General features: G+C 42.8%; 1 protein-coding gene across 1 annotated transcript in view; it reads left to right on the top strand.

The window, feature by feature from the left end:
* UNC5D (unc-5 netrin receptor D) overlaps nucleotides 1-21,014 on the top strand; it is a 558,705-nt gene that overhangs the window by 311,047 nt on the left and 226,644 nt on the right. Inside the window, exon 4 of the mRNA XM_038747340.1 lies at nucleotides 19,624-19,767. Within this exon, the coding sequence (XP_038603268.1) occupies nucleotides 19,624-19,767 (144 nt within the window). The remainder of the gene's footprint in view (nucleotides 1-19,623; nucleotides 19,768-21,014) is intronic.

The following is a 21,014-nucleotide window of genomic DNA, read 5'->3' as shown; positions in this document are numbered from 1 at the left end:
GTGGACAGGTGTCAAGTCATCAGAATAAATAGAAGTAAAGCTAGATGCACATCATAACAAAATAAATAGAATAGTAAATATGTACAAGTAAAATAAATAGAGTAATTAAACTGTACAAACAGAAATACAGGTGCTGTGGGGAGGGGATGGAGGTAGGGCGGGGGGAGGGGGAGAGGAAAAAGGGGGCTCAGTCTGGGAAGGTGTTCTGGAGGAGGTGAGCTCTCAATAGGGCTTTGAAGGGAGGAAGAGAGCTAGTCTGGCAGATGTGTGGAGGGAGGGTATTCCAGGCCAGGGGGAGGACATGGGCTGGGGGTCGATGGTGGGACAGGCGAGAACAAGGCAAAGTGAGGAGGAGCGGCAGAGAAGCAGAGGGTGCGGGCTGGGCTGGAGAAGGAAAGAAGGGAGGTGAGGTAGGAGGGGGCGAGGTGATGGAGAGCCATGAAGCCGAGAGATTATCTACCCCAGTGGTTGATGCATAGTAAGTGTTTAACAAATACCATTATTATTATTATGATTTATTTTACATAGCAATATCCAGAATATTCCTCGCACTAGTTTATTTGTTTTTCACTCCATGTATTAAAGTCTGAAATATAGAAAAGCCACCTTTCTTGGGCCTATTTTGAGTAAACATAAAGTCCCTTTGGCATTTTCTAGTGAAAGCAAAAATGTTTCTTTTGTTAAAAACTGCAAATCAATTTTGGTCTTTCTAATAATTCTTTCCAAAAATCTTTAAATCGAAAGAAAAAGAAAGAGGATCTTAAGTTTTCATGCAATTTAGCTTTAAAAACCAGAGCAGAGCTTCTTTCCTCAAAAAAACCACAGTTTATTGGGCATGATATTGTGTTTCCCAGTTGTGGTTCCAGAGAAGTTAAGTGACTTGTTCAAAATCACCCAGCAGTCAAGTATACTCAGTAGTATTTACTGAGTGTCTACTGGGTCCAGAGCACCATACAAGCATTGAAGAAGAGTACAAGGATGATCACTCTGTGAGGATCTTTGGTCCATAGAGGGCTCACAATCCAATAATGGTAGGAAAAAGATGTGATGACAAAGAAATACGGTTATAATATGAACAACCTAAGATTAAAAAAATAAGGACAGCAATAAGAGTGTGGTCGAATGGAATGAGCACCAGCCTCGAAGTCAGAGGACCTGGGTTCTAATCCTGACTCTGCCACTTCCCTGCTCAGTGACCTTGGGCAAGTCACTTAACTTTTTCTTTGCCTCATTTGTAAACTGACATTTAAATGCTCGATCCGCCTCTCCTTTAGGCTCTGAACATCATATGTCAGACTGTCAGACCTGATTATATCATATCTACTCCTGTGCTTAGTACAGTCCTTGATGCATATTAAGCACTTTAAATACCACAAGGTTGCTATTAGTAGTAGTAGTAGTAGTAGTAGTAGTAGTAGATGACCCTAGTGATAGAGCATGGCCCAGGGAGTTAGAAGGACCTGGTTTCTAATCCCAACCCTGTCACCTGTCTGCTGAGAGTTGGCTAGGCTGATGGACAGTGAGTAAAGGGAGCAAATCCAAGTGCAAGGGCAGTGTAGAAGGGAATGGGGGAAGAGGAAAGGAGGGCTTAGTCAGGGAAGGCCTCTTGGAGGAGATGTGCCTTCATTAAGGCTTTTAAGGTGGGGTGGGGTCTATCAGATATGAAGAGGGAGGGCATCCCAGGCCAGAAGCAGGATGTCAGCACTGAGAGATGAGATTAAGGTATACTGAGTAAATTGACATTAGAGCAGCACTAATGGTTGGGGTTGTAGGAGAGCAGTGAGGTAAGGTAAGGGGGGTATGGTGATTAGTGCATGAATCCCTGCCCTCAAACACAAGCTTCTCCGCCAAACCCAACTGCCTCACCCCCTGCATTACTTTTGTACTACTAAACCGCAGCCCTGGTTTGCTTCCACAGTTCTCTTCCTACTGCAGTTAAGCAGTAGAGTGCTGTGGGTGGAAATCTAAGTACCCAGATGATCTCTGCCACCTCAGATTTACCCTTCCTTTCCCCAACTCTTCGTTCTTGTTCGCTCGTAATATTACTTCTCCCTCATCAACTCATTGCCCAACAATTATTACAGAACTTTAAGTCTGCACTGAAGCCTCTTGCCCACATATACCCCCTTGTTTTTCCTGATGACCTTGCCAACTATTTGTAAAAAAAAATTTGAAATAATCAGAAAACAGCTCCCCCAAAGCCACCGTCCCATCCTTATATTCTTTCTCTCATCCTTCCCAGTCAGCAATCAGGAAGAAATCTCTCACTCCCTCTTCCTGTGCCCCAGTCCAAACCTCTCTTACCTTAGAAAAGTATTTGCTCCCACTCCTACACCAAACACTATCTTCAACCACTCACTCTTTGATGGTTTCTTCCCCTCTGATTTCAATCATCCTTATGTCTTTCCATATTAAAAGATACCTCTGAATCCCACAGCCCCCTCTCTAGGTTTTACCCCATCTCTCTGCTTCCATTTGTCTTCAAACTTTTCAAATGGAATATATATACTTGCTGTCACCATTTTTCTCCTCCAATTCGCTTTTGATCCAATGAAATTCTTCTGCTTTTTTCATTCCACTGAGAATTCCCTCTCCAAGATCACCAATGACCTTGACAAATCTAATTTTTCTAATCTGTTTTGACCTCTTGGCTGCCTTTGACACTGTGGACCCCTCTCATTTTGAGAATGCTACCTAACATTGGTTTTACAGATATAATTCTTGGCTATTTCTGCTTTAACCTCCTTTTCATGGACTCTTTTGCCTCTCACCGCATAAATGAAGCTGCCCATCAAGGCTCTGTTTTGGGTCCTCCCACCCTTTCCATTTGCACTCACTCTGTTAGGTGGGCTCATCCACTTCCATGGCTTCAGCTCCCATCTCAATGGGGGACATTTCTAAATATATCTTGCTGACCCAAATCAATTAATAATATTTACTGAGCACATATCATTAACAGAATACAGTGCTAAGTGCTTGGGAAAGTGCAATAGATATAATCTCTTGCCTCAGGGACCATGTGATCTAGTGAGGGAGACAGATACTAAAATAAATCTCCTCAAGGACATGGTAGATATTGTTGTTAGTGCACTACTTCAATCAGTCTTTTTTTAGAAACATAATTTTAAGCTATCCAAACAGGGGTCCTACTGGAGGTGACAAAGATGATAGGGAAGGAAAGGGGAAAACTAAATTTAATAGTAGATAGAAACTGGTTTGCTTACACATCCCCAAAGCTCTTAAGCCCTGCTGAGGTAGTATCTTCTCCAGGAAACCTTCACAGCCCCAGCTCTCATTCTCCCCACCCTAATTTTCCCTCTATTGCCTCTCCCATGCACTTAATCCCACTCCTAAGGATTTAGGTTGTAGGAGTAATAGTATTTATTAAGTGCTTAGTGGGTGCAGAGCAGTGTACTAAATGCTGGGAGAAAATACACAGATGGGAATGAAACATGGTCCCTATCCTTCATGGCACTCACAGTCTCTACACTGTGAGGTTACTGTGGGCAGGGAATATGTCTTTGTTATATTGTACTCTCCCAAGCACTTAGCACAGTGCTTTGCCCGTGGTAAGTGCTCCATAAATTTGATTGAATTGAATTAAAAACAGAAGTGATGAAACATTAAAACACAATGCAAAAAATATATGAAACGGACCCAGAGTTACGGCGACATTGGAGAAGTCAGAGATGATTTGGGGGCAAGCTGGGAGCAGAGCCCCTTGATAATGGGAGGGAAGGCAGCAGTTACCACAGTACTTTTCTTGGCAGCAATGGAAGAGTGAGAGAACGTGGGAGGAAATTCTAGCCTGGGCACAGCACTCACAGAGCATGCTGGAGGGAAGGCAGCAGTTACTGCAGTACCTTTCTCCGCAGCAATGGTAGAGTCTGAGAAAAACACGGGAGCCACTTTAATCCACAGCTCAATGCACAGTCAGTCAGTCAATTATTTATTGAATGCTTACTGCGAGCAGAACACCATACTAAGTGCTAGGCAGAGTAAAATATAACAGACATACTCCTTGCCCATAACAAGCTTACAGTCTAGAGGGGGAGACAGGAATTAAATGTAAATGAATAAAATTACTGATATGGCCCTAAGTGCTTTGTGACCAGGAAGGGGTTGGATAAAAGGAGCAAGTCAAGGCAACGCAGAAGGGAGTGGGAGAATTAGAAAGGAGGGTTCAGTCAGGGAGGGCCTCTTGGAGGAGATGTGTCTTTAATAAGACTTTGAAGGAGGGGAGGGTAATTGTCTGTTGGATATGAAGAGGGATGGGGAGCATGCCAGAACGATGGAATCTTAGGGAAAGGAGGGAAGGCAGAAGTTACTGTAGTGCTTTTTTTGGTGGTGATGAAAGAGTCCAAGAGCATGTGGGAGCAACGTTAATACCCAGCTCAATATACACAGAACATGCCAGGCCCAGGGACCCTCAGTGGTGGGAATCAATCAATCAATCATATTTATTGAGTGCTTACTGTGTGCAGAGCACTGTACTAAGTGCTTGGGAAGTACAAGTTGGCAACATATAGAGACGGTCCCTACCCAATAGTGGGCTCACAATTTAGAAGGGAAGGCAGCAGTTACCCCAGTGCTGTTTTTGGCAGTGATGGAAGAGTCTTGGAGCTTTGGTATTTAGGTATTACTCCACATCCCCACAATACTTATGTACATACCTTTCAGTAGGTGGTTCCTAGGGAAGCAGCATGGAGTAGTGGATAGAGCACAGGCTTGGGAGAAGGTCATGTGTTCTAATTCTGGCTCTGCCACTTGTCTGCTGTGTGATCTTGGGCAAGTCACAACTTCTCTGTGCCTCAGTTACCTCATCTGTAAAATAGGGATTGAGATTGTGAGCCCCTTATGGGAAAGGGACTGTGTCCAATCTGATTTGCTTGTATCCCCCCCAGTGCTTAGTACAGTGCCTGGCACATACTAAGCACTTAACAAATACTCCCAAGCGCTTAGTACAGTGCTCTGCACACAGTAAGTGCTCAATAAATACGATGGAATGAAATACCATAAATATTGTTATTACCTGTAATTTATTTTAATGTCTGTCTCCCCCATTAGGCTATAAACCCCTTGTGGCCAGTAACTTTTTTCTACCCACTGTATTTTATTCTCTCAATCATTCAGTGCAGTTCTCTGCATAGATTATGCACTCAGTTACCATTGATTGATTGGGACAGTCTGGGAGGAGTTTCACTGTCCCTCTTTCACCCAAAGATGAGTTTAGTTTTCAGAAGTGATGGACTCGAGACAGGGTTCAAGCTCTGTAATAATAATAATAATAATAATAATAATAATGATGATGATGGCATTTATTAAGCGCTTACTATGTGCAAAGCACTTCTTTCACCATTAGCTAGTTGCTTGAAGATTGCTATATGGTAAATTATTTCTGTCTATTTAACCAGTATCCATAGGGTCAAAGGGATAGGGTGATATAATTGGGGGCTATTTTAGTTTAAAACTTTTTATATCCCCTTCCCCAAGAAAAGGACTTAGGCTGTGGGCTTCCATGTGGTTAACCACAAGGCTCAGGTAATCAAACTTTGCTTTCACAGCTCTAAACCTAAGTAGCAGAGGGGAAGGAGCCATAAGAGTATAGGAGGTTGAAGACAGACTAAAGTGATCCAGGCTCCTTTTGTGGTTGTGGTGATCCATACTCTTGAATTCCACTGTTGAACAATGACATTATACATTCGATGCTAATGCTAATATCCTGGATGCATCTAAGGCTTCCATTATATCTTTAGGCCTGATGATTCCCAATCTACCTCTTCATCCCTGTCCTGTTTCCTTCTCTGCAGTTTTGTATTTCTTCCTGACTTCAGGACACCTTGACTTGGATGTTCCACCAACACCTTAAGTTTAATAAGTTCAAAATGGAACCCCTCATCTTCCCACCCAAACCCTGTCCTCCCCCATCTTTCCTATCACTATAGATAATACCACCATCCTCCCAGGCACGCAATCCTATAACCTTGCCATTATCCTCAAATCCTTCTCTCATTCAACCCACATATTACATCTGTCACCAAATCCTGTGAGTTCTACCTTTATAACATCATTAAAATCCTCTCTTTCCTACCCATCCAAACTGCTACTATTCTCATCCAATAACTTATCCTTGTCCGCCTTGACTGTTGCATCAACCTCTTCACTGACCACTGTGCCTCCTATCTTTCCCAAATTCAGTCTATACCTGACTCTGCTGCCCAGATAATTTTTTTCTGAAAGAAAGCTCTGTCCATGCCTCCCCGCTTCTCAAATATCTCCAGTGGTTGCCTATCCAGCCTCAAGAACCTCCAGTGATTGTCCATCCACCCCCACATCAAACAGAATCTCCTTACTGTTGTCTTTAAAACACTCAATCAGTTCACCTCCTACTCCCTTATACTTTGTTGAGTTCTTACTTCATCTCAGCCAGTACACTTCACCCCTCAAATGCCAACCTACTCAATGAACCCCCATCTCATCTATCTTACCACTTACCCCCATCCATGTCCTCCCTCTGTTGTGAAACTACAACCCCATATATGACAGACCACCACTCTCCCCATCTTCAATACCTTACTAAAATCACATCTCCTTCCAAGAGGCAATCCCCAAGCCCTCATTCCCCCATACTCCCTGTCCATCAATCAATCAAGAGTATTTATTGAACATTTCCTGTGTGCAGAGAACAGAGCTAAGCTAATGGGAGAGTACAATATGAACAGAATTGGTAGACATGCTCCCTGCCCACAAGGAGCCTATGCATTTGGATCTGTGCCCTTTAAACACTTGATGATAATAATAATAATATTGATGATGGCATTTATTAAGTGCTTACTATGTGCAAGGCACTGTTCTAAGTGCTGGGGAGGTTACAAGGTGATCATGTTGTCCCACGGGGGGCTCACAGTCTTCATCCCCATTTTACAGATGAGGTAACTGAGGCATAGAGAAGTTAAGTGACTTTCCAAAAGTCACACAGCTGACAACTGGCGGAGCCGGGATTTGAACCCCTGACCTCTGACTCCAAAGCCTGTGCTCTTTCCACTGAGCCACACCCTACCATCAGCACTAGAGCACTCATGTACATATCTGTAATTTATTTAGTTTGTCTCCCACGGCTGCCTGTAAGCTTCTTGTGGGCAGGGAATGTGTCTACCAACTAGGTTGTATTGTACTCCCAGAAGTGCTTAGTACAGTGCCCTGCTTACAAGGCACTGTACTAAGCACTCAGTGCCTACCATTGATTAATTGTGTTGGAAGTTACAAACTGATGGTGCTCCATACCTTCCATGATTTGGAATACCCATAGCTATTTAGTTTTCTGATTCCATAAAGTCTGTGGACTTTTCATGTTTTAGCCTCACTATCCCTCCACCCTGCTGTCCGCACCTTCACAGAGCTTTTTAAATCCATCTTCCTTCAAAAGCCTTCTCTGACTAATTTGTCAGTATCCCGAATCACATCATCATCATTCATTCGAACATATTTATTGAGCGCTTACTCTGTGCAGAGCACTGTACTAAGCACTTGGGAGAGTACAATACAATAATAGACATATTTCCTGCCCACAATGAGTTGACAGTCTAGAGTGGGGGAGACAGATCTCAATTCAAATAAATAAGTTACAGATTTGTACATTAAGTGCTGGGAGAAAGAGCAAAGGGAGAAGTTTAGGGTGATGCAGAAGGGAATGGGAGATCAGAAGCAGTGTGGCTCAGTGGAGGGAGCTCGGGCTTTGGAGTCAGAGGTCATGGGTTCAAATCCATTATTATCCAGTATTACCTTATAGTGTTGGTGTGGAGGTTTCTATTTCTCTGTCACTTCTGATTCTTGGAGGCTTTTATACCTACGTGGATGTTCCAGAAGACTTTTACGCTGCCCTGTCTCTCTCTCACCTCAACTCCACCAACCTCCTCACCAACTTGGACACACAACCTCCAACACCACTATCTCTAATATTCCTCTTTTGGACCACAATCTCCTGTCCTGTCTTCTCTCTCACATACTCCCTCTCTGCACATCTGTCTATTCCGCAACAGACACCTCAATTCTTTTGAACCCCTCCAATTTTCTCATCATAATGCCCTATTTGTTCTCCATTCATTCATTGTCAGTCATATTTATTGAGTGCTTATTGTGTGCAGACCACTGTACTAATTGCTTGGGAGAGTACAGTACAACAATAAACAGACACATTCCCTATCCACAGTGAGCTTTTTGTCTAGATGGGGGGAGACAGACATTAATACAAATAAATTACAGATATGTACATAAGTGCTGTGGGACTTGGAGGGGGGATGAAAAAAGGGAGCAAGTCAGGGTAATACAGAAGGGAGTGGGAAACAAGGAAAGGGGGTGCTTAGTTATGGAAGGCCTCTTGGAGGAGATATACTTTCAATAAAGCTTTTAAGGGAGGCGGGGAGTAATTGTCTGTATGATAATCCATATCCAACCTACCTCCTCTTGACACACAAATCCACTCCAACACCACCTTCTCCACTGAATTCAGCCGCTTCTCTCCACTATCCTCTGCCTCTGTCTTACCACCAACCCACAACCTGGATCACCTCCACAGTACGTTTCCTCCACCCTTGTACATGAACTTTGGAGCCCTGGTTGCAGGAATCCAGACACTGGGTCAACCTCATTCATCTCTAACATCCTCACTTGCTTTAGATTTGCCCTCTCCTATGCCCAGCAATGATATTTTTCATCCTCATTGACTCCTACATCCATCACCCACACCAGATGTTTCAGATTTTTAACTCCCTCCTCAAACCAACTTGCACTGTTGTCTCCTGTTTTGTCTCTGGCCGCTCCTCCTCAGTCTCTTTCACAGGCTTCTCTTCTGCTTCCCACCCTCTAACTGTGAGAGTCCCTCCAGGCTAAGTTCTGGGTCCCATTCTGTTTTCTATCTACACCCAGTCCCTTTGAAAAGTCATTCACTCCCATGGCTTCGAGTACCATGTATACTGTGATGATTCCCAAATCTTCCACTTTACCAGTTGCCTCTCCTTTTCTCTGCAGTCTCACATTTCCTCCTGGCTTCAGGGCGTCTCTGCTTGCATGTCCTGTTGACACTTCAGCCTTAACATGTCCAAAATAGAACTCCTCATCTTCCCACCCAAACCCAGTCTTTCCCTTTAATTTCCCATAATTGTAGACAACACTACCATGCTCCCTGTCTCACAAACCCATAACCTTGGCATTGTCTTTGACTCATCACTCTCACCCAGTGCAAATAATCTGTCACCGCATTGTGTCTGTTCTACCTTCAGAACATCTCTAGAATCTGTATTTTCATCTCCATCCAAACTGCTACTGTGCTCTTCAAGGGTGACATTTATTAAGCACTTACTATGTGCAAAACACTATTCTAAGTGCTATGGAGGTTACAAGGTGATCAGGTTGTCCCACAGGGGGCTCACAGTCTTTATCCCCATTTTACAAATGAGGCACAGAGAAGTTAATTGACTTGCCCAAAGTCACACAGCTGACAGTTGGTGGAGCTGGGATTTGAACCCATGACCGCTGACTCCAAATCAATCAATCAATCAATCAATCGTATTTATTGAGCGCTTACTATGTGCATAGCACTGTACTAAGCGCTTGGGAAGTACAAATTGGCATCACATAGAGACAGTCCCTACCCAACAGTGGGCTCACAGTCTAAAAGGGGGAGACAGAGAACAGAACCAAACATACCAACAAAATAAAATAAGTAGGATAGAAATGTACAAGTAAAATAAATAAATAAATAAATAAATAGAGTAATAAATATGTACAACCATATGTACATATATACAGGTGCTGTGGGGAAGGGAAGGAGGTAAGACGGGGGGATGGAGAGGGGGACGAGGGGGAGAGGAAAGAAGGGGCTCAGTCTGGGAAGGCCTCCTGGAGGAGGTGAGCTCTCAGCAGGGCCTTGAAGGGAGGAAGAGAGCTAGCTTGGCGGATGGGCAGAGGGAGGGCATTCCAGGCCCGGGGGATGACGTGGGCCGGGGGTCGATGGCGGGACAGGCGAGAGCGAGGTACAGTGCTCTTTCCACTGAGCCATACTGCTTCTCTTGACCACTGCATCAACCTTCTTGCTGACCTCCTTACCTCCTGGAAGCCCTGCAGTAATTCACAGTGTTGCCTAGATCATTTTTCTAAAAAAAAAAAGTCCATCCTCTATCTCTCCTCTCCTCAAGATTCTCCAGTGGTTGCCTATCCACTTCTGAATTAAAAAGAAACGCTTTACCATTTGCTTAATGGCAATTCTCACCCTCTTCCACCTTATCTCACTAAAGTCATACTAGAACCTATCCCACAAACTTTGCTCCTCTAATGCCAACTTAACCATACCTTGATCTTGTTTATCTCACTGCCAAACCCTTGCCCTCATCAATCCTTTGACCTGAAACCCCCTCCCTCTTCATATCTAAAAGATCAACACTCTCCCCACATCAGCACCTTACTAAAATCCCATCTCCTTCCAAAAGCCTTCCACTGACTAAGCCCTATTTCCTCTACACCCTCTCTCTTCTCCATCTTCTGTGCACTTGGATCTTTACCCTTTAAGTATTTTTTAAAATGGTATTTATATACTAATGTCAGGTAAATGACCTCTTCTACATCTACTTCCTCTCTGCCAGTTCCCTTAACTTCATCCAATCCAGCTTCTTCCCCCTTCACTCCACAGAAATTACCCTATCGAAAGTCACCGGTGATCTCCTTCTTTCCGAGACTAATGGTCTCTTCTCCATTCTAATCCTCCTCAAACTCTCAGCTGCCCTCGACACTGTCAACATCCCCTTCTCCTGGAAACATTATCCAACCTTGGCTTCACTGACACTGTCGTCTTCTCATTCTCCTATCTCACTGGCTGCTCATTCTCAATCTCCTTTGTGGGCTCATCCTCTGCCTCCCTGTTTCCAACTGTTCATATTTCACTCTGCTGCCTGGATCATTTTTCTACAAAATGTTCAGTCAATGTTTCCCCAAGTTCCTCAACAGTGGTTGCCAATCCACCAGCATGTCAAACAGAAACTCTTAACCATAGGTGTTAAAGCATTTACCTCCATCTTACCTCCTTCCCTTCCCCACAGCACCTGTATATATGTATATATGGTTGTACATATTTATTACTCTATTTATTTATTTATTTATTTATTTTACTTGTACATTTCTATCCTACTTATTTTATTTTGTTGGTATGCTTGGTTCTGTTCTCTGTCTCCCCCTTTTAGACTGTGAGCCCACTGTTGGGTAGGGACTGTCTCTATGTGATGCCGATTTGTACTTCCCAAGCGCTTAGTACAGTGCTCTGCACATAGTAAGCGCTCAATAAATACGATTGATTGATTGATTGATTTAATGACTTGCCTTGTCCCCTCCTACCTTACCTCTGTGATTTTCTCCTCCTCCTCCTACTAATAATAATAATGACATTTATTAAGTGCTTACCATGTGCAAAGCACTGTTCTAAGCGCTGGGGAGGTTACAAGGAGATCAGGTTGTCCCATGGGGGGCTTACAGTCTTAATCCCCATTTTACAGGTGAGGGAACTGAGACCCAGAGAAGTTGTGACTTGCCCAAAGTCACCCAGCTGACAATTGGCAGAGCTGGGATTCGAACCCCATGACCCCAACTCCAAAGCCCATGCTCTTTCCACTGAGCCACGCTGCTTCTCTAACCCACTTCTACTACAACCCAGCCTGTATACTGTATACTTTGCTCCGCTAATGCCAAACTGCTCACCAACCTCTTTTCCCACTCCTTTCTGCATCACCCTTGTCCTTTCATTCAATCATATTTATTGAGTGCTTACTGTGTGCACAGCACTATCCTAAGTGCTTGGAAAGTACAGTTCAGTAATAGAGATATTCCTTGCCCACACCAGCCACCCTTTATTCACTCATCCCTCAGCCCCTCACTTTAACCATAATTCATTTATCTTTATTAATGACTGGACTATAGGTTTCTGGGAGTCAAATAAAAGGTCCACTTGGAAGAGGCACCTAATAAGAGAATGTGTTACTTCCAGAAAGGAGTGTGCTTTTATTTTCCCACTCCATCTTAGACTAAGCACCCTTAGCATTATTGCTGTTAACTCAGTTAACAGTTTTGTTGCACTCTCTCATCCTTCTGAGAGGTTATTCTCATTTTACAAGTGAAGACAAGAAGGCCTAGAGAGAATAACAACTTGGCTAAAATCACAACGGAGTTTATCAATGAATGGATCCAGCATTGCAGCACCTATTTTTCCAATCTGACTGGGAAATCCATAATAGGATATGATATGGAATCAGGAAATAAGAGTCCTCTCCTGGTTGGTGGGGTCTCAGTCATATATTCCATTCCTACCATTCCTTGCTAATCTACTACTACATCCCAACCCACACACTTTGTTCTTCCAATGCCAATATATTTATTGTACTCAAACCCATCAGGTTTGCTACTGGCACCTTGCCCACATCTTCTCTCTGGCCAGGAACTCCCTCACCCTTCATATCTGAGAGACAACTGTGCCCTAGACAGTCATAGCCCTATTAGTATCACAGCTCCACGAAGAGGCTTTCATTCATTCAATCGTATTTATTGAGCACTTACTGTGTGCAGAGCACTGTACTAAGCTCTTGGGAAGTACAAGTCAGTATTGATGAACCCCTCATTTCCCCATTTGCCCTTACCTCTGCACCATCTGTGGACTTGGGAGTGAACCTATTATTGTTATCATTAATAGTAGTATTAATGAGCACACTGATACTCCAGCAGCTCTTGTGTACATATTCATTCAATCATATTGAGCATTTATTGTGTGTGCAGTGCACTGTACTAAGCTCTTGGAAAGTACAATTCAGCAACAGAGACAATCCCTGCCCCAAAACGGGCTCACAGTCTAGAAGTGGGGAGACAGACATCAAAACGAGTAAACAGGCATCAATAGCATCAATGTAAATACAATTATAGATATAGACACATCATTAATAAAATAAATAGAATAATAAATATGTACATATACACAAGTGCTGTGGGACGGGGAGGGGATAGAGCAGAGGGAGTGAGTTGGGGTGAGGGGGAGGGAAGGGGGGGAGGAGCAGAAGAAAAGGGGGACTTAGTCTGGGAAGGCCTCCTGGAGGAGGTGAGCTTTCTGGAGGGCTTTGAAGGAGGGAATTGTACTAGTTTGGCAGATTTGAGGAGGGAGGGCATTCCAGGCCAGAGGTAGGACGTGGGCCAGAGGTCGACGGTGGGACAAGTGAGAAAGAGGCACAGTGCGCGGGCTGGGCTGTAGAAGGCAAGAAGGGGAGGTAAAGTAGGAGTGGGTAAGGCGATGGAGAGTTTTGAAGCCAATAGTGAGGAGTTTTTCCTTGATACCGAGGTTGGTAGGCAACCACTGGTGATTTTTGAGGAGGGGGGGTGGGTGACATGCCCAGAGCATTTCTGTAGAATGATAATCCACGCAGCAGAGTGAAGTATACACTGATGTGGGGAGAGACAGGAGGTTGGGAGATCAGAAAGGATGCCATTGCAGTAATCCAGTCCGGATACGATGAGTGATTGTACTAACAAGGTAGTGGTAGAGAAGAAGCATTGCCTAGTGGGTAGAGCATGGGCCTGAGAGAAGAACCTGGGTTCTAATCCCGGCTCTGCCTCTCCTCTGCTGTGTGACCATTGGCAAATCACTTCTCTGTGCTTCAGTTATCTCATCTGTAAAATGGGGATTGAGACTGTGAACCCCACAAGGGACAGGGACTGTGTCCAACTCAATTTGCTTGTATTCACCTCAGCGCTTAGTGTAGTGCCTGGCACATAGTAAGCACTTAACAAATATGATGATGATTATTATTATATTTATATACATATAAATCATGATTCTTTGCCATTTCCTGTGTCTGTAATTTATTTCTTTACTTACCTCTCCATCTAGTTTGTAAGCTCCTGGTAGAGAAGCAGCGTGGCTCAGTGGAAAAGAGCACGGGCTTTGGAGTCAGAGGTCATGGGTTCAAGTCCCGACTCCGCCAATTGTCAGCCGTGTGACTTTGGGCAAGTCACTTAACTTCTCTGGGCTTCAGTGACCTCATCTGTAAAATGAGGATTAAGACTGTGAGCCCCACGTGGGACAACCTGATCACCTTGTAACCTCCCCAGCACTTTGAACAGTGCTTTGCACATAGTAAGCACTTAAATACCATTATTATTGTTATTATTATTATGTCAATCAACTCTATTGTATTGTACTCTCCCAAGCTTTTAATATAGTGCTGTGCATATCAAAAACACTAAACCAATACCTTTTCTCAATTGATCGATTGATTGGGAGGTCTAAAAGGGTGAAGAGCTGTTTCCATGCCTTAACCAAGGTAGGGCCAGCAGAGAAATCACCTCCCTGAAAGAATAAAACAATTAAAGAACTCAAAGCATGAGATGAGTCAGTAAATATTTCAACATTATTTCCTGATTTCTCCCTGAGTGCCCATCATGAGGTGTATTTGAGAACTAGTTGGCAACATTACCAAAGACATGATGCTACTGATGGGCTTTGTGTAAGTGTGATAATGAGCTGTAGATAAAAGGCTTGGAAGACCGCGGTTAGAAGGCAGTCCGCTTGTTTGGTGCAGTAATGAATGTTAAATACCATTCCAGAATTTTTGATTTTCACAAAGCAGAAATGATAATCTTAGACAAGACAGCAGGCCTTTTATTAAAGCCCCCAAGAAATACTTTATCTTCTAACAAAATCCCCAGTTTTTTTTATTCTCTATCTGTTTTTCTCTTTACATTTCTCCTTGTCTGTTGAACAGTGGAGCTTATACCTTAAATTAGTTTAAAAATACTCTAACTTATGGTCTCCCAAAAGGATTAGACCTGCTAAGAGTAACTAGCATTTTCTGTCTGACAAATAAGGGGATTACAGCAATAACTGCTGTCAGCATTTTTCTCATTTAAACAAATAAAGCTGACAAATGATGAAGTTCTGTGCTGCTCTGTTATGTTTAGTACTTGCAGAGCAATTATTCGTAAGCTGCCAACATTAGTCTATCTGCAACTAAACCATCCAACAGCCGAGAAAACCTTATTAGCATATCAGTGCCATAGTCATAATTCTATATTCTGTAAGGCTCTACTCTGCAACAAAAGATGATAATTTGTACAATAATTTAAAGGGTTGGACTTTCTGGGCTTATTAGAATTAGCCAAGTTATCAGGTACAATGCTACTCTTATTTAGGATATGCCATTTTTTATTTGCTTGGATTTTTGGTTCCTGGGACATTTTCCTGTGAATACTTTTGCTGCCATATCTGGGGATTTAGAAGTGGATGTTTTTCTCCATAGTACAGTTGAATGAACTTCAGTGGAGAGAGGTGGCAGCCTTTCCTTCCCTTTTGCATTGGTGTGTGCTCGTGTGCTTATTTTTGAGAGAACAGGGTAGGGATGGAAGGAATTTATTCATTCATGCATTCAATCATATTTATTGAGCACTCACTGTGTGCAGAGCACTATACTAAGTGCTTGGGATGTACAAGTCAGCAACATATAGAGACGGAACAACGGGCTCATGATGAAGGGAGGGAGGAAAGAGAGAGAGAGAGACAGAGAGAGAGAAAGCAAGCACAGAACAAAAATGCCCTTTGTCTACTCATAACAAGAATTCAGAAATAAATATTTTAGGGTGAGAGAAATAAGACTAGCAATATTTTTAGCTAAATATTCCTGGGGTTGTCATAAAGGTAGGATGTTTTTCTTAGATTTACTTATGGAAAACGGTGAGCGATCGAGAGCAATATGTTTTAGAGTGACCCCACCCTCCATCTCTATCCTTCTTGAAAAGCCTGCCTCTTCCCCAATCTCCTTGCACCAAACCCTGTCAGCTCACTTCCACCCAAATCGTCAAAACCATCTTGCACTGGTCTATCTCACTGCTGACCCCTTGCCCACATCCTGCCTATAACCTGGAATGCCCTCTCTCCGCAAATCCGACAGACAGTTACTCTCCCCACCTTCAAAGCCTCATTGAGGGCACATATGCCTTCCCAAAGCCCAGTTCCTCTTCTCCCACTCCCTTCTGGATTGTTCTGACTTGCTCCCTTTGTTCGTCCCCCCTCCCAGTTTCACAGAACTTATGTACATACCTATAATTAATTTATTCATATTGATGTCTGTCTCTCCTCTCTAGACTGTAAGCTCATTGTGGGCAGGGAATGTGTCTGTTTATTGTTGTATTGTACTCTTCCAAGTGCTTAATACAGTGCTCTGCACACAGTAAGCACTCAATAAATACAATTGAAGGAATGAATGAATTCCTCTTTCCCAACCCAGTCAGTCCCCAGCCAAGTACAACCTGTGGAACTCTGGATCCATCTTGGGAAATCTTTCTGTCATCCTTAACCCGTTTCTGACTCAGTCACTGCTTCTTCTTGTCATTGCTGAAACCTGGCTCTCCACAGATGACACTGCCTTCCCTACTGCTCTCTCCCAAGGGGAGCACCACTTCTTCTACTCACCAAGACTCACTGGGAAAGAGGGAGGAGTTGACTCTAGTTCCTCAGTGCCACTTACACATCATTCTCCCTCTTGTTTCCTTCATTTGAAGCCCACATCACACTCCTTTACCACCCACCCCACCTTGTAATCATCTACCTCTCCCCAGGCCCCACCCCCAGCTATGTGAACCATTTTGATCCATTTATCATATTCCTTATCTCTATCTCCATTTCCATATTGATCCCCAGGGACTTCGAAATCCATGTGGATGTTTCCAACAACCCTTCTGTTACCACTTCCTCTCTTCCTTAACTCCACCACCTCCTGATCCGTCTCACCTCACCAACTTGGACACACACTCGATCTAAGCATCTGTGGTCACCAACTCTGAAGTTCCTCTATCTAACCACAACCTCCTCACCTGCCTTCTCTTCCATAACTGCCCTCCCCACAAATATGTCCTATTCCCCCACAGAGACCTCTGATCTTTTGACTCCTTCCATTTCCTAAACCCATAACTCCCAACTATAGGAGTCTGTCAAGGCTCAGTTCTGGATCCCCTTCTATTCTCCATCTACACCCTCCCAATGAATCAGTCAATTGGTTGAATTTATTGAGCACTTTGTGCAGTGCACTGTACTACCTGCTTGAAAGAGTGTGATGTAGTGGAAGGTAGTAAATGTGTGAAAGCAGTGGGGAAGAAGCCACTCAGTAAGTGGGGAATAAATACAATTGATGATGATGATGTGTTCCTACTGAGTTTTCCTAAAAGCCAAAACTAACTGAGCTATTTTGTTCTCTAGCATGCTAGCACCCGTAGGAAGAAACACCAAATTCTGATTTTCAGTGTTTAATAGTAGTTAGGACTTCATGGTAGGCCCTTTCTAGACTATTAATTGGAAGAACAGGCTAACTTCCCATTGCCTTGCACAGTGTAATGATAATGCTGCTGCTGATAATAATAAACACTTACTATGTGCCTAGAACTGTACTAAACACTGGGGTAGATGCAAGATAATCAGGTTATATACAGTCTCTGTCCTTCATCAGGCTCACAGTCTTAGGAAGAGGTAGAGTTTTTAATATTGTCCGAGATTAAGCAGAAATCAATAGAGGAAATTCAGGTTTTGAAATTCCTTGCTGTTTATTATAAACCTCAAATGCAAGAAGTATTTTGATACTGAACTTCCATCCATATGCATACAAAACAGATAAACTTAGGATCTTGAAAATATGCATGATTGAAAGGAAATGACTAAAATAAATGTCTTCTATTTTCAAATGAGTATTCCTGATCAGTTCACTTCCCAATTACACTAGTGCTTCGTAACTCCAAGTGGCATATTGCCAGGTCTGTTTCCATATGTACAGAGCACTGTTCCAGGCAGCACACAGTCCTGCCAAACTTGTACAGTTCCTTGTATTGGTATTTTTCTGCCTCACCATGTCACTGTGTATGTGAAATCTCCACATTGCCCAATCTTGTTCAATTCAGGTTATTGACCAGAGGAGCCAGCTTTGTGTGGACTGGCCTCTGTTTCATTTACATTTGACTGTAAGCTCGTTGTGGTCAGGAGATGTGTCTGTTTATTGTTATAGTGTACTTTTCCAAGTGCTTAGTACAGTGCTCTGTACATAATAGATGCTCAGTAAATATGAATGACTGACTGCATTAAGGAAATAATGTAAAGAGATAATTGCTTCTGATTTGTAGTCTTAGTAAAGCATTCCAGGTCTTCTTGTGCCTTACATGGATCAATGTTCCATGGATCCACATGTATCTGTTAGGGAAGCCTGAAACTTACTGGGGAAACAATCTGCTCTTCTGCTTATTCCCCAGTACCTTACAGGCCCAACGTTTCATAAAGGGATCCTTATTTCTTGGCCAAAGAAGTTCCTCTCTATAAAAGGAATAACCGCCCTTAAACTCATTCCTGCTTCAAGGAACAGTGGCAACTTTTTCTCTAGCTACCCTCCACTGAAGCTTTAAATTAACCAGTGGTATTTATTGATCTCTTACTATGTGCAGATCACTGTGCTAAGTACTTGAGAGAGTACAATACATCAGAAGTAGTGGACACATCCCCTGCCCATAACAATCTTACAATCTAGAAGGGGACTCCTTAGGGAAGAGCTACAGCTCTACGTAAATGATAATAGTCCATCTTTAATATTTTTATATTTATTCATTGATAATCTCTCTCTCCCCCTTTCATGAGCAGGATTTTTTTTTATTGTCACAAAATAACACGATTTTCTAACATTAGCCCCATTTTTTTAGGATGTGTGTGTGTGTCCAGGGCAACAAATGAACTTATATTTCCAAATAGAGTTTGTTACCAAACAGATGAGAAAACTGAGGCAGAAAGAGGTTAATTGATTTGCTTAATTAAACCCAACAGGGCAGCAGCAGAGATGGTGTCCTGTCTCCCAGGCCTGTGAACCATGACCACAAAATCTCCATGTGGAAAAAAAGCTTGTTTTACAGTTCACTTAAAATAATGATCTCTTTAACCAGCATTCCAAATAGATATTTTGGAGTCTCAGGTGATCTTTGACATTTATGCTCTTCATTTTAGTCCACAGAACACCAATCAATCAGTCAATAGTATTTATTGAGCACTTGTTATACGCTGAGCACTGTACTGAGGTTTGGGGAAAGTTCAAAACTGGATCCCTGCTCTCAAAGAGTTTATAATCTAAGTAATTGCTTGCCCTCTTGTCTCAGTCTTAGCCCATAATCTAGAAGAAGCTTGATATTAGAACAGCTGAGACCTAAAAAGTCTGGTATAGGCTTGTAAATGCTCAGCATCTCATCAGTGATCTCAGAACTAGTGTTTTGTCGTGTTTAATGGAAGTATAAAAGCCCAAACACTCTCACCCACACAAAGAAAAAACACAAAATCAAACACAGAGACAGATATTAAATTGCCCCAAAGCCCAGATTGGTTGGCAATTCTTTAAACTTGTATGTTCTGGCCTACTCAGCTGTTAGAATTTAATTAGCTGTAATATATTATTGTCAGAGTAATTAAAGTGTTGCCTTGATTAAAAACAGAATTGTTTAATTAAAAAGAAAAGGTTTGGCTAACCTTAACTTTTTGCTTGAGTAAGACATCTGTGTCAGCTGATTTCCTGTATCTTCCCCCTTCAGGCCTGAAGATTCGGGAGGTGTTCATCAATGTCACGAGGCAGCAGGTGGAGGATTTTCACGGGCCTGAGGATTACTGGTGTCAATGTGTTGCGTGGAGCCACCTGGGCACCTCCAAGAGCAGGAAAGCCTCCGTCCGCATAGCATGTAAGTGGTCTAATTTTTGCTGTTGCTTGGTCACAGACGTTTGGTGGAAGTTAAATTCAGCTGAAGTGTGGAGACATCATGCTTTGCCCCATTTTTAGCCTCTTCTAGCAAGATGCTAATATGAGTGGGAGTGGGGACAGGCTGCAGATTGGCTGTACATATACCCTTAATGGTCATACATTTTAAAGTTTAATTTTCTCTGGAGTGCATTCAGCCAGTGTGCTTTGCTAAGAGATTGTCCCTGGATTGGAGCTTGCCGTTCTCACAACAGTGCCAAGCAAAGATGGCTAATTGCCATTGAAGACCTGCTGGGATGTACCCTTGTGTTCAGTGCTGCTGCTGATGGTCAAGGAGCATTTACAGGGAAAGACGAGCAGTGTCTGTTTATTGTGTTGTCGACAGAAGCGGCAAAAAGACATTAAAGACATTAAAGGTCTTTTATATCCCACTGCTAAATCTGCCCCCTGATTCTTAAAACATGGAAATATGTTTTAAGACTGCATTAGCATGGAGTAAGAGGGATGGGTGAGTGGAGGCAGGCAGAGAAAGGACAGAAAACCATTTTGCTGGAGGGTTTCCAACTCCCCAGAATTTATGATGATATTTCCGCTTCGGGTTATTTCCTGCATTGTTGTATTTTTCATAAACTTTCTGTCCTACAAGAGGTTTACTTCATAAAGAAATGACCATGGAGGCACCTTTGAATGCTCAGAAGGGTAAATAACCTTTTTCTTTGGCTATCAAAGGGCTGAGGATAAAATTTGTTCTGGTTTTATTAAAATAGCATCTTTTTATTCATTTAATCATATTTATTGAGCGCTTACTGTGTGCAGAGAAATGTACTGAGTGCTTGGAAAGTACAATTCAGCAACAGAGACAATCCCTGCCCTTTTGAGTGTACAGTATTATACAGAACTACAAGACAAGAGAGATTTACTTGAGACCATCAGCAGTTTTTAGCATGTCAGTAGGTCTGGTATAATGAGTGAATAGCTATTTGCAACATATTTCTGGATCTAGGAAAATTTAATTTTGCGCCCAGTATACATGCCCACCTTCATTTTTGTTGGTTGAACTTAAAGGACATTTATATTCTCCTTGAGTGTGGGTTGGGGTGGGGGTCAGCTAATGGTCGTCACATGGCCCCTGGGAGATGGAGGGGAAGGAGGTTAGTCAAATAAAAACTATTAGCTGATGAGTTTCTTGTTTATCAAGCCTGAGTTACTTTTTAATGTTTCTGGAAAGTG

This window comes from Tachyglossus aculeatus, chromosome 5 (genome assembly GCF_015852505.1).
Source record: "Tachyglossus aculeatus isolate mTacAcu1 chromosome 5, mTacAcu1.pri, whole genome shotgun sequence".
NCBI classification, from domain to species: domain Eukaryota; kingdom Metazoa; phylum Chordata; class Mammalia; order Monotremata; family Tachyglossidae; genus Tachyglossus; species Tachyglossus aculeatus.
This window is presented reverse-complemented; position numbering and strand designations above follow the sequence as displayed.